General features: G+C 34.3%; 3 protein-coding genes and 1 long non-coding RNA gene across 4 annotated transcripts; 3 read left to right on the plus strand and 1 right to left on the minus strand.

The window, feature by feature from the left end:
- On the plus strand, positions 1,308 to 4,286 carry LOC104792586 (phosphatidylinositol:ceramide inositolphosphotransferase 2). Its single transcript, XM_010518772.2, has 12 exons — positions 1,308 to 1,872; positions 1,982 to 2,071; positions 2,402 to 2,488; positions 2,594 to 2,662; positions 2,836 to 2,916; positions 3,002 to 3,073; positions 3,154 to 3,214; positions 3,321 to 3,420; positions 3,497 to 3,592; positions 3,694 to 3,740; positions 3,830 to 3,936; positions 4,021 to 4,286. Exons 1-12 carry the CDS (start codon positions 1,840 to 1,842, stop codon positions 4,093 to 4,095), a joined length of 918 nt encoding a protein of 305 aa, XP_010517074.1. The 5' UTR covers positions 1,308 to 1,839; the 3' UTR covers positions 4,096 to 4,286.
- On the minus strand, positions 4,206 to 5,104 carry LOC109133512. The gene is made up of 2 exons (XR_002038666.1): positions 5,053 to 5,104; positions 4,206 to 4,253 (listed from the first exon to the last, which is right to left on the minus strand). It is a non-coding gene; the product is annotated as an uncharacterized LOC109133512 (long non-coding RNA).
- LOC104699292 (probable F-box protein At3g44130) lies at positions 11,554 to 12,336 on the plus strand. Its single transcript, XM_010414618.1, has one exon. It carries the CDS (start codon positions 11,554 to 11,556, stop codon positions 12,334 to 12,336), a length of 783 nt encoding a protein of 260 aa, XP_010412920.1.
- On the plus strand, positions 12,348 to 13,781 carry LOC104699293 (putative F-box protein At3g16590). Its single transcript, XM_019246409.1, has 2 exons — positions 12,348 to 12,676; positions 12,743 to 13,781. Exons 1-2 carry the CDS (start codon positions 12,348 to 12,350, stop codon positions 13,779 to 13,781), a joined length of 1,368 nt encoding a protein of 455 aa, XP_019101954.1.

Below are 14,196 nucleotides of genomic sequence, written 5' to 3' on the forward strand. Positions count from 1 at the left end.
CATCTCGTGACCACTGACTACTACCTTTTTAGTTTTTTTTTTTTTTTTTTACTGAACCAACCAAAAGCTCTTTATCAGAATTTTGAAATTTTATAATATTGAACTTGTTTAATTCCTTCTATTTCGAATCATCTAATTTTTTCACTCAAAGAGATTTCCAATCATAATTGATTACACTAGATTAATGATAATTATCCAATTTTGTATAACTATTGCCAGACTTTTATCATATCGTTCTAGAAACAAAACACAGGCTGGAACATGGTAAGACTATTTTTCTTGTTATAAACATGTATACGTTAAGAGAAAGGCATGAAACTAGCTTAGACTCATTGTGATGTCGACAGTTTTGTATAGAGTAGCTAGCCAAACGATTGTAAGAATAGATTAAGGCTAAAGAAGGTGTGAGGATATTGTGTTGTGTCGGACCAAAAATGGCCAAAATGTTACCACACAAGGATATTGTGTTGTGTCGGAAAAAACCAAGTGATGGGTAACTAACTTGCACACCAAAACTTAATGGGTTCATATTTGACTTTCAATATATTTTTTAATATTTTTCCTAAGGAGACTTTTATGACTTTTCTTTCACTACTTATAGCCACCATTTCCATTTCTGCATATACTTTTTCCATAAATAATTTTCATTACTTGATTTAAATTATTATTTTTTTTTTAAAAAGACAAATAAAATTCACTGAAATAGCTGAATTTTGAAACCATTTAAAATTTATATACAATGGCTAAACCTTACTTGAAATACTAGTCAACATGCATGAAGAAGATTGGTGTTATTTCCATGAAAAATCTCTAGACTATTATTGTATACCATGAATTATTTCATTTACTGTTACATAACTTGATATAAATATAATATTATGCAACCTATATTTTAAAATTGGCAATTGTTTATAGATCGAATTAAACTTTCATTGCAAAAATCACTACCTAACACCTAAAATTTACAGAAAATACATTTTCAACGAGTCACTCTCTAAAATTGGTATATATATAATAAAAAAATCATAGCTCATAACAGCTATAGTATCATTATTCAACATGTGATAAATAAATACTGATAATTAATGTTGGAAAATGTTAGATATTTAAAATAAATAAATAAATAACAAAACAAAAATTACGAATTTTAATAAAAAGAAACTTTATTATCTCCTCTGTACAAATATATTCTCTAAATAAATTCTTTGGGGTTTGAAATTTGAGAAATCCCTTGAAATTTAATAGTATACATTTTTGGTATTTTTTATGTAAGTTTTAATAATTTTCAATTCAACCGTTTCTCCGTGTTGAACTCTCTTCTCTCTTTCTCTCTCTCGGTGGTGGGGTTAAGGCCTTTTTTTTTAATGAAATTGGCTTCTTCATTTCTCAGATTCTGCTAAAGGAATTGGCTTTTCTACTTCAAAAGTCTTTTTTTTTATTATAATCATCTTCTTTAAGCTCTTCTTCGTTTTTTTTTTTTAATTTCCCGACTTCGATCTCTCTGTTTAATTAGTATTCTTTCGTTACCTCTCCTCTTCTTCTCAGATCTTGGATTTGACCATCTAGATCGTTGACCTTCTCGAGTTTGTGTTCGTATAGAGGCTTCACAAAAAAAAAAAAAAAAAAAAAAAANAATCCGACCTTTTTCCGGCGAAAAGCTCGAGACTTTAGAGTTTCTTAAAGGGTTTTCAATTTGGTGTTTTTGGTTTTGGGAGGGGGTTGATGATGTTGACCCAATTTGTTGGGCTGTGAAAGTACTTAAATGGAACTGATTGTCACAAGACAAGAACAAGAACATCATCATCATCATCATCATCATCAACAACAAACAAGAATAAGATGACGCTTTACATTCGTCGTGAATCTTCCAAGGTTCTTTGATTTTTCTTTTTTTTTCTCTTTTTCTCTCCTAATTCCAAATCCTGCGTTTTTTGGTTGTTGAGATGTTTTGGGTTGATTTGTCTTTGTGTTTTTTGAATAGCTATGGAAGAGATTTTGCTCTGAGATAACGACGGAGATTGGTCTTCTTGCTCAGAACTGGAAGTATCTTCTAGCTGGTCTCATCTGTCAGGTTTTACATCTTTAAAGTTCTGAACTTTGATATAATATGAGATTTACTCACTTTTGAAATCTCTTTAGAGCTTTTTTTTTCTGGTTAGAGTCAGATTAGTTGGATCGATAGTTCTTATGCTGATGCTTAGTGTTTTAATGATGGATGATTCGTGTTGATTTTTAGTTTGAGGCCTGATATAGAAAACGTAGGATACTGTAAACTGTGATCATAGTTTTGTTATACATAGTAACTTTTGAGAGAAAAGCATTGTCTTGGGTTTCGTTTTGAGTTGAACAATGTATTTATTTCACCTCTTTGAGTTTTTTTTACTTATTTCGTATGGTGCAGTACATTCATGGTTTAGCTGCTAAAGGAGTCCATTATATTCATCGCCCAGGACCAACGCTTCAGGATCTTGGGTTCTTTCTTCTTCCGGTTTGTCTCTTTAGATATATCAGCTATAATGCTCAGTTCTGCTGACTTCACTATTCATCGGATCAGAATAGATGTCTTATATTGCTTTGGTTTTTCATTGTATAGGAGCTTGGTCAAGAGAGAAGCTACATAAGCGAGACTGTGTTCACTAGTGTTTTTGTTTCGTTTTTCCTGGTGAGTCTTTCGATCTTTTGATAGTCCTCAGTATTCTAAGATTTTTGTACTATTTGGCTCTCTTTCTGGATTATGTTCTGATTATTAGCTGAATGATTCAGCCTGAATCAAACCAGCCATTACATTATTATGGAGTATTTCGATATTTAACACTCCTTGAGCCTCTCTTGCAGTGGACTTTCCATCCATTCCTTCTGAAAACCAAAAAGATATACACCGTGTTGATATGGTGCAGAGTTCTTGCATTCTTAGTTGTAAGTGCCCTGCCTTTCTGTTTACTTGCTGAGTTACTTACTTTGTCTTGTTTATATTAAAGTTTGTCGATGTTTCTGTTTTCAGGCCTGCCAGTTTCTCCGTGTTATAACTTTCTATTCGACTCAGCTTCCTGGTCCTAACTATCACTGTCGTGAGGTAAATCAACTGAGAGATAGTTACACAATGTCATATCTGTCTAGCCGGTTAAGCTTAATCTTTTCCACTGTTTTCTACAGGGCTCTAAAGTTTCCACGTTGCCATGGCCCAAAAGCGCTCTTGAGGTGCTCGAGATTAACCGTGAGTAATCATACATATATCTCTTTCCCCAGTCTCAGATTGTGTTCACACGCATTTCTTTGTTTGCTTTAATAATGTTCTCACGTGACGACTCTGATCTCATCAGCTCATGGGGTGATGTACGGATGCGGAGACCTGATTTTCTCATCTCATATGATATTCACGCTAGTCTTTGTCCGCACTTACCAGAAATACGGCACTAAAAGGTAAAACTTTCTTTGGCAACATCTTAAAAAAGGTTCTCTGTGAATCACTCTTTTGTTGATACTATATCCTCATCAGGTTCATAAAGCTGTTTGGGTGGCTCATTGCAATCGTGCAGAGCCTCTTGATCATTGCATCTCGTAAACATTACAGTGTCGATGTCGTTGTTGCATGGTATGTTTTACATTACTATCACACAAGAATTGACCCCAAACAACAAAATGTCACTGAAATATTTATTGACTTGGTTGGTTGTGTTGATTCTTCCCCTGTAGGTATACTGTGAATTTGGTGGTGTTCTGTATAGACAAGAAGTTACCAGGTTTGATCTCAGCAAAAACCCTTCTTCACTGACTGAAATCCAACAGTATGTCTTATTTTTCTGATCTTTCTCAAACGTGCATACAACAGAGTTACCAGATCGGACAGCTGTGTTGCTCCCAGTAATCTCAAAAGAGAGAACCAAAGAAGAGAACCACAAGCTGTTGAATGGGAACGGTGTTGATCCTGCTGATTGGGTAAGCATCTGATGAATCTGTGTTTGTTATCCTTATCAACCTGAACACATCCCATAGTTTGATGATCTTAAACGTTTTTTTTAGCGGCCGAGGGCTCAGGTGAACGGGAAGATTGACAGCAACGGCGTTCACACCGATAACTCAATGAATGGCGCATGAAGCTTGCACTGAACTTTGGAAAGACATTGTGGTCTTTTGATTTTCGATGATTTATAGAATATGGATCATGTCCTGTGGGTGGGGTTAAAATTTTGTTTTTTTTGTTGGTGTTGTTGTTGTTGTTGTTGTTTAAGAAAGAACAATGGTAATGGTGTTACCTGTTATGAGCCGCAGCTTTTGCCTTCTTTCTAGTAGTAGGTGCCGTTTTGAAAGTAAGGGGGAGGTATTGGTTTAGGATTTAGAAAGAATTTTAATGATTTTAAAAAGTTAGGTAAATATGTTGTTATTCAATCAAGACTTTTTAAAACTCTTTAAAAATTTGGTGTTATTGGTTGTGGATTTGTAAAAAGTTATCTAAAATCTTGATAAATCTAGTGTTATTGGATTAAGAGTTTTATAAAGTCATTAAAAGTTTTATGTTATTCAAGTAAAACAAAAGAATCTTGGATTGTTAATGAATTCAAATTTTATGTTATTGGTTTAGGATTTTATATCATTTCCTTCATAACAAAAGTCATGAAAACTCTTTCATCAAATAGAAAGATTTTACAAGATTAGAAAAAACAAATCAGCAAGATTTTAAAAAATTTCCTAAACAATCTCTTAGAATCCTTCATTTTTAACTTTTAATTTTCTATGATTCTAAAAATCAGCAAGAACATAAAGTCATTAAAATTCTTTCTAAATCCTAAACCAATACCTCCCCCTAAGAGAATGAAAACGATTTAGTTAAAACTCCCTTTAACCCAACTCTCTCTTTGAGAATTAGGTTAATTGTTGGAGGTTATTCTTCTCATTAGCATAAGAAGTCCTTTTATAGATCCTAGTACAACCGACCTAATCATAAAGCAAAGCATAAAACTCCAAACCCTAATCCTAATGTTTAAGGAAATATTTGAAGCAACTATAATTAAACCAATAAACCAAAGACACCTAAACCAGAGCATGTATCATTACCCTCTCCTAAAAAGTAGAGTTTTAATCAGTGGAAACAACTTTAGTTATCAGACCTCATAGCTTCCCCACTTCCTCTTCTTCACAGTCCAATTTAATGGCCACTACCGCAAATGTCATTAACAGTTTCAGAAATCAAATCTATAAAACCAGCTACCCTCGCCGACCATACATACATCCCAACAAATACACAAAACCACCAAAGTCTGAAGATGTCAAAATCACAACTACAACCCTCTACCCATCCATTCACCTTTCAGATTTTTGATACCATTGATGGAGATTTTTGCAAGGAAGACGTTTTTGTCCGCCTCATCCATTTTTGGGAAGCCCGAAACTTCAAGAAAGGAAACATGTTTATGGGCGTAGAACTGCTTCTCATGGACTCTACGGTATGTCTATCCAATAAACACTCATCAAAAAAAACCAAACCTAACTCTAAAACCTACAGGCTAATGGAGTCCAAGGCTACATTCCAGCAAACCGCCTATTCCGCTACGAAGATCGTCTCAACTCCAACTCTGTTTACAGGCTATCAAATCCCACAATACCACAATCTCTTGGGGGGTGTATTCAAACCATGATTTTGGAGAATTTGATGGGATTTAGGAAATTTAGAATTTTGATAGATTTTAGGGAAGTTGATATGATTTTCTGTAAAATTCTTTCAAATCTCACCTAAAACCATGAGATTTGGATTTCTGTATTTTTAACTAAACAAATCCTCTCAAATCTTCCAGAATCCTAAAAATCATTAAAATCCAAATCCACAAAATTGTTTTGAATATCAGTGGATTTTAAAGTAGATTTTTAAATCATCAGTTCAATAATAGTGGATTTTAAAGTAGATTTTTAAATCATCAGTTCAATAACAGTGAATTTTAATATACTTTTTAAAATCCATAATTGAATAATATAAGATTTGTAAATTTCATACCAATCACTTGAAATGTCAAGTTGAATACATCCCCTTGGATTCACCAAATAAATTTCGGAAGCAAACTCTCCAGATAAAATTGCGTACATGTCGTCGTCTTTTGGTACTCTTGAGTAATTTGATGTTGCAGGCAATAATACATTGTGAAGCAAGATTTTTGGAACAGAAGTGTTCTTAACGGTTCGGCTTCTGTGAAACGTTGCGGATTATTATGAACTCAACGTGGACAAAAAACTAGATCAAAAGAAGCATCTTCTCTGTTCTTCTGCAGATAGATGGTAACAATGTCACTTTTCAAAATAATGTGTTTGTTGGTTTTGTAACTGTGTGGGATTTGATAGCTTAATGTTGCTTTTGTTTTTTTAATTAGAATACAGTTGCACTAGCTTCTGATTCTAACCCAAATATTACTCAATTTTATTGTAAGGCAAGGATATAATAAGATTGTCTCACTATGTTTGTTTTCGAATTCTGGTTTACAAAACTTTCTACGTAAAGAGCGAGAGCAGGGGGGATGACTCCAAACAAAGTCAGAGAAAGTACAGTAAAAAACCTTGATGTTTTACGATTGATCTACATTGACAGAGTTTAAAGAACTTTGGAGTTTGTATCCTAAGAAAATCATATGTTTGAAGTAACTTCTCTACAAATCTCAAATTTCAGATCTTGAGTAGTGATGATGGAAAGACATATATTTACAGATGGTTGGATTCAAGAACACGTTCATACGATTTTTTTTTTTCAAGTATGAAACTATGTTCCACTTCAAAGTTAAAATGGTCCGACTTATATCTAGGACATGGTTCAATAAGCCCTTGACACCTCAAAGAAGCTCCAGGTGTGATGACGGTAAGGACTCAAAAATATAAAGGAAAGGTGATGAGAACTATATTTTGAGATTATGCTTTCTCATGGACTCATTTGGCTACTATTTCTATGCTTCTGAATTTGATCACACGTTACTATTCAGGGTTTGTATAGGATGTTGCAAGAGAATTTTCTAGACAAAAAAAAATTGGAGTTAAGGAAAATATCCCTCTATCTAACCTATTTTTAAGTTCTTTGGATTACATTTTTGTTTGTTGTGGCTGAATATCATCATGTCGCCATAAGCTAGATAGAGGGACTTCCGTTCCTGTGTTTAAGTTGCACCAGCTTTATAGTGTGAAGCTCTAGATGTATATTATTTGAAAACCATAAACAATAACAAGTTTTGCAACGCTTAAACTTAGCTCTTATTTGACAAGCTACATGTAGGACCAATATGTACCCGTTGATTAAACTGTTTTTTAGGCAAAAAGATCTCTAATTACTGTTGTTTTAAAATGATATTTGATAAACTCTCTAATACGTTCATTTCTCTAAAACTCCTTTCCACAAAGTCTTTTTTTATTATATGTATAAATCTCTAATTTGAATATGTATTGACCGTTGCTTAACTGAACGTGGAAAGGACTATGAGGATGTTAATATGCAGCAAATTAAGCTCTAATTAGAATATATATGTTATATGTTTCCACTGTCTTCATTGTATGTTTAAATCTCAAACGTCCTCTAACTTCAATTGATGTACATGCAGCAAATGGCAGTGGGCAGTGGCAAGAGTAGTTCGAATCATAACCAGTAACCAGCTCATACAATACAACTTAAGTGGTCTCTGCATACGAAATATCTACACAAGTTGATCATGAGATGTAAGTGGCCCTTTACTCAGTTTTTAATAAATCTTTTATGTTCTTCTTCAAGTACAGTTTTAAAGAGTATAATAGAATCTACTCCAATTCTTGAATCAAAGTTCATTTTAACGACTTGGTTTAAGTATAATGGTCATTAGTCTAAGGTATATCTTTACCAATACTTTATAATTTTTTATCTTGGAAACAACTTAAAAAGGTAGCAAACCCTAAATTGAAAACATTGAACTGATTTTGGAACGTAGGAAAGAAAAATATTTACTACTTTAAAAAGATAACTATGCATGTTTTCCTCAAATTTTTTTTAAGCTTAGAGTTTGGTTCAGTTACATCTAATAATTGATATGAACTCCTTATGTTCCATAGATTGTTGGAAACATAGATATGATACCAGTACCACTTAACTGAAGAAATGTGTTAAGAGATTTTGAAAATGCTTAAGATTCAATGACAATTAATTGCTCATCATCAAACTGCACAGTTAGCGGAGACGATATGTGAAAGAGGCTGAGAGCCAAAGTATATGGACCACAAAGCCATGGGAATATGCGATAGTTTAAGTTCATTATTTCCAACTAAAATTTTTGTTTAGTAAGGTAACTAATGCATTCCAAAATCAATTTGTAAAACTTATCAAAATATTGCTATATCATAAAAGACTAATAAAATATAAACCGCACGTAGCGCGGTACTGAAATCCCCTAGTAAAAATAAAAATCAATAAAATTAAGAGACAAAGCTAAAATCATTTTTTCTTCTTCATAATTGCATAATTAAAATGAATTCGAATTCACGGTCACAAAAATTGAATAGACTTATACCATGATAAACTGCTGAAAGAATAATAAAAAAAATGTTACCAAATATTGAACTAGACTTAAAAAAGTGATTGTCATGTTATGAAATTTTGAACTACACTTATAAAAATTATTGAACAAGTTATTTATCTCTAGTAGCTTCTAAGATAAACTCAAATGTAAACAATATTTAGTGATAAATGTAAATTTTCTTAATTAAGATATTGACATTATCAATAATCAGACAAATATTATTCTTCTATCATCATACCTTCATGAATTTCAAACTTTTATAATCATTTTGACATTTCAGTCTCATCCATCTCAAAATAGATATAGCGGACCATATCTTTATGAGTAGTGCTCGCTCAATCCGTGCACACATTTAGTTCGCTAGTACTCAAGTATGAATTGATATATTCTTCGTGATAGTTGTTTATTTCTTTTTTCTAATTGGTTATGAATTCATCTCTTCTTTCTGACAATCATTTCTTTTCTTCTACACCAATGGTCTCACAACCATTACAATGGTCTAAAGTCCGAGCTCGCTAGTACTCAAGTATGAATTAATATCTTCTTCGTGACAGTCGTTTATTTCCTTTATCTACTCGGTAAGTTGTGACCTCAATGTCTCAGGCTTTAAATGCTAAATTAGCAAGTAGTCAACAGAACCGCTCGACTGATGGAGAGACATCTAGTGGGTCAGTTCGCGTCAACAAGGATTCGGCGCTTTGGATTCTTCACCAGCTTGCCACAGAAAACCACAACGATCCACGCGGGACCCTAGCTTTTATCGCTGATTTGACAGCAAAGTTTCACAGATCCAACTAACTCTTCTTGGTCCGTGCTACCCCAGATTTAAGGCTTGTGGATTAAATGCTTATCGGGCTGCTTTATACACCAGACAAACCAACGAGTATGATCCACTCTCTCTGTCAGACTATCCATATGCTGCTTGATCAGTAGCATGTCTAAGAATAATAAAACAAATGTTACGAAATTTTGATCTAGACTTATAAAAATGATTGTAATGTTACGAAATTTTGAACTAGACTTATAAAATTGATTGTACAAGTTATTTATCTCAAGTAGTTTTTAAGATGAACTCAAACGTAAACAATATATTTAGTGATAAAATGTAGATTTTCTTTGTTAAGATATTGACATTATCAATAATCATACGAATACTATTCTTCTATCATCATATCTTCATGAATTTCAGATTTTTATAATTATTGACCGTTCAACCTCATCGATCTCAATAGATATAGCAGACCATATCTTTATGATTAGTGCTCGCTCAGTCCGTGCACACATTAATCAGATTTTTAGTAAGCTATTTTACGAACCATGAAATCCAATTGATGACATTCTCTATGTCACCCTCTTCGCGTTGCATACTCGTGGATACGAAAGTAAGCGTTAATATCTATCTTCTATAAAATCTAAAAATAGTTAAATATTCTTAGGATATTTGTTTTATCACAAAAATATTAACCACTCATATAAGAAAACATGCGTTTGGATATCTCAGGTTGATGAGAAAGATTTTCATAATTTTTGAATTATTTTTATTTTCATAATTTTTGAAGAGTGTGTACAAACGGGATCACCAACCAATTGGAATGTATTTATTTAACCTGAAATAGAATGTATTTAAGGTTTGTGGATCAAATGCTTATCGGGCTGTTTCATACACCAGACACACCAAAAAGTATGATCCACTCTCTCTCACACTATCCATATGCTGCTTGATCAGTAGCACATCCAAGTTTGATCGGCAAGCATGTGACGAGCTCAGTCTTACTCTACCTACTTGATAACCTAAATACTCTTCTGATCAGCAAACATTGCAACTATTTTTTTTATCATACCTAAAGATGTACCCTTGAATGGATGTGGGTTTTCAAATATTTTTTTGGTTTTAGATTTTTCAAAAATCCAATTTTTAACCATTCAAGATTTTATGAAAAATAGTTTTTCTAAAAAATAGGAAATCTAGATTCTTTAAGATTTTACTAATTTCTTAACAAAATCCAAAATCCCACCTCAATGAGTTTTTGAGATTTCCTTTACAAAACATTTGTTTTTTTAATTTTTTTATTTATTTTGCAAAATCTAGAAACCAAAATCAACCAAATATTGCAACATTTTTTTTTATCATAGGCAAGTTATAGTTCCTGTCATCTTTCAAGAACCTCTATATCCATCTGACTAGTCAGATGATCTGAGTGTAGTCAAGAGACAACAACCATTTCCATATAAGAATTAAACTATCCTTTGGTATTATATCTTCGACTATTTCCTTCATGCTAATTTTAGTCAGTCAAATCTAAACGCTAAGAGCATTTCCCTTCATTTAAGCAAGGAGAACCATACAACAGATATATGTAACCATAAATAAATATAGAAAATCAGACTATATTCTCACTTTCTTCTTCATGTAGGAGAGAGTTGAAAGGAACTAGAATTTTTGACCAAGCATAGAGGTAAAGGAGCATGAATTCAGTGAAAACCATATCCTAGAAACTTAACCTGGAGAACTAAACAACACATCTTTAAGTAGTAGAACCAATATGGCACGCATGTCATTCTCACATTTGGAGATGCTTCTAATTTCGTTTCACTGATACACCGCCAAAAAACTAATATGGGAACAGGTGTCTGATTTATTGAATAAAAAGACTAAACATCCTACTAGAAAGCAATGCAACAGAACATTGCTAATTAAGAAATCCTTATAGTGTTGTGCTATATATGTCCTCTAATACATTGATCATGGTCAAAAAATTTCTACACTTGTGAAGGTTACTCAGTATTCTTTAGCTAGCAGCTTGAGAGGTCATTGTAAGTTGTAAGAGTTCTTTTTTTATTTTTGAATGAAACCTTCGTAACGGTTTTGCTGCTAAAATAAGTGACATCATCTCAAAAATCATTAATAATGGCCTTTCTTGGGTAATACTCCATAATCTAATCTAATATATGACTCTCTCTACTAGGCCCAAATAGTATAATAATACTATTCTCTTTCGAAGAAAAGACCTAACTAAAAATAATGGCGCCGAAAAAAATAAGAATGGCGCTGGCAGAGAAATTACCATCGTACCTGGTCGAAGAGATACTTTGTCGATTGCCAACGAAATCTCTTGCTCGATTCAGAGCCGTAAGCAAGACATGGAACGCGTTTTGGGGAGACAAGAGTTTCTTGGAAAAGTACTTGGCTCGTACGCTACCTCAATTCATCGTATGGACCAATTCCCAGATTTGTTCAGTAGGCATCGACGACGACGACGACGATGATGACCCGAGACTTGAGGTGCGTGATATAACTTTAGACATTTCATCAATACAAGCCAGCTTAGTTCATTGTGATGGGTTTCTGTTATCTAGTATTTGGAAGAAAGGTTTTGAGGTTTGGAACCCTTGCTTAAGAAGACGAAAGAGATTTGTAGAGAATCACGAGTTCAGGTTTTGTGGCCTAGGGTACGATAATAGTAGACCCGAAACAACAGGTTACAAGATTTTTGGGTATGATTTTTGTTTCGATACTAGTGGCCAACTCTACCAAAACGTTGCCATCTACGATTGCAAGTCTGATGCGTTCAAGATTATTAGTAATGCCCCTTGCGAACAAGATTTGGGTGTGCCACACTTAGATACTATCGTGTCTCTCAATGGTAATTTATACTGGATTGCTTATCATTCAGTGGCTCGTCAGTATTTCATCCGAAGTTTTGATTTTTCCAAGGAGATGTTCAAGACCTTTTGTCTTCTACCTCATAGCCAACAACAACAACAAGACTACTTTGGCTATACTCATTCCTTGCTTTTTTCAAGGGAGATCGGTTTTCAGTGTTAAGGCAGTCCTACATGACCAGCAAGATTGTCATTTTTGTTACAAAGCACAAGATTGACGGTAATGGAGAGGCTGTGGAGTGGATGCGTTTCATGACTGTGTCGATACCAGACTTCCCCAGGTTACAACACAAGTGTCTCGACGCTCAGCCAAGTTACTTCGTCGATAATGAAAAGAGGATATTTGTGTGTACTTGTGATGAAACTGGGCATGCCTGTATCTACATTGTGAAGGGAGATGTGTTCAGGAAGATTCCAGTAGGTTCCATGGTTGGTCATCGGCCTTCTCACCTCGTTTATATCCCCACTTTTACCCCCATTCCTTTCACTCAAATATCAGAGAAGTAACCATCTGAGTTGGTCGGAGAGATACTTTGTCGACTGCCAAGGAAAGCACTTGCTCAATCCAGAGCGGTATGTAAGCTTTGGAACGCTCTTTGGGAGGACAAGAGTTTCTTGAAGAACTACTTGGCTTGCGCACGCCCTCAATTCATATTAAGGACCAATTCCAAGATTTTTTCGGTGGACATCATCAATCTCGACAACAACAACAACAACAACAACAACCCGATTCTTGAGATGCATGATATAACTTCAGACATGCCATGTACCAACTTAGTTCATTGCGATGGGTTTTTTCTATCTAGCATTTGGAAGAAAGGTTTCGTGGTTTGGAACCCTTGGTTAAGACAGAAGAGATTGATAGAGAATCAAGAATTCAGGTTTTGTGGCCTAGGGTACGATAACAGTAGACCCAAAACAACAGGTTACAAGGTTTTTGGGGTTGACTTTTGTTTCGATGGTAGCGGTAAACTCTACCCAAAAGTTGCCATCTACGAGTGCAATTCTGATGCGTGGAAGTTTATTGTTAATGCCCCTTCTGAACATGATTGGGGCATGCCGCAGTTAGATACTATTATTTCCTTGGCTGGGAATTTATATTGGATTGCTTATCATTCACCTACCCGTGAGTATTTCATCCGAAGCTTTGATTTTTCCAAGGAGATGTTCAAGACCTTTTGTCGTCTACCTCCTAACGAGCAAGACTTTGGCTATAGTCAAGTCCTTGCTGTATTCAGGGGAGATCGGTTTTCAGTGTTAAGGCAGTCCTACATGATCAGCAAGATTGTCATTTTTGTGACAAAGCACAAGATTGACGGTAATGGAGAGGCTGTGGCGTGGATGCCTCTCATGACTGTGTCAATGCCAGACTTCCCCAGGTTACAACACAAATGTCTTGACTCTCAGCCAAGTTACTTTGTTGATAATGAAAAGAGGCTGTTTGTGTGTACTTGTGATGAAACTGGGCATGCTTGCATCTACATTGTAAAGGGAGATGTGTTCAGGAAGATTCCAGTAGATTCTATGGTTGATCTTTGGCCTTCTCACCTCACCTATATCCCTAGTTTCATCCCCATTCCTTTCGAACTACCAGTATCGCATGTTTAATTATATTTATTATGTTTTTTTTTTCTAGCTCTTGTTTGTGTATTTTCTACTTAATCAAAAACCACACGAAATAAAAAATAAATTTTTAGATTTAAGTCGTTCAACTCCTATGTATCTCTTTTTTTTTAATTCATCTCTCCTACAAATAATATGGACCAATAGATGTCCACGAGAACCAAAAATTCAATTTGCTCTTGGTGTGCCTGCTATGGCGGCAACATTTTGCTACAAGGCGTTTGTTATATCCAAGCCAAGCTTTTTGATCTTATTTAATTGTTCAAGATGTAGAATACTCGTGATGGTAAGGTTCTTTGTGAACTATGCGTTAGTTTCTTTTTAATACATGTAGAGAAAATTCTCATTCTGCTGTTCCATTTTTTTTTTTTTTTTTTTTGGTGATAAAAGATGGATTTTT

This window comes from Camelina sativa, chromosome 6, assembly GCF_000633955.1.
Source record: "Camelina sativa cultivar DH55 chromosome 6, Cs, whole genome shotgun sequence".
In the NCBI taxonomy this organism is placed as follows: Eukaryota; Viridiplantae; Streptophyta; class Magnoliopsida; order Brassicales; family Brassicaceae; genus Camelina; species Camelina sativa.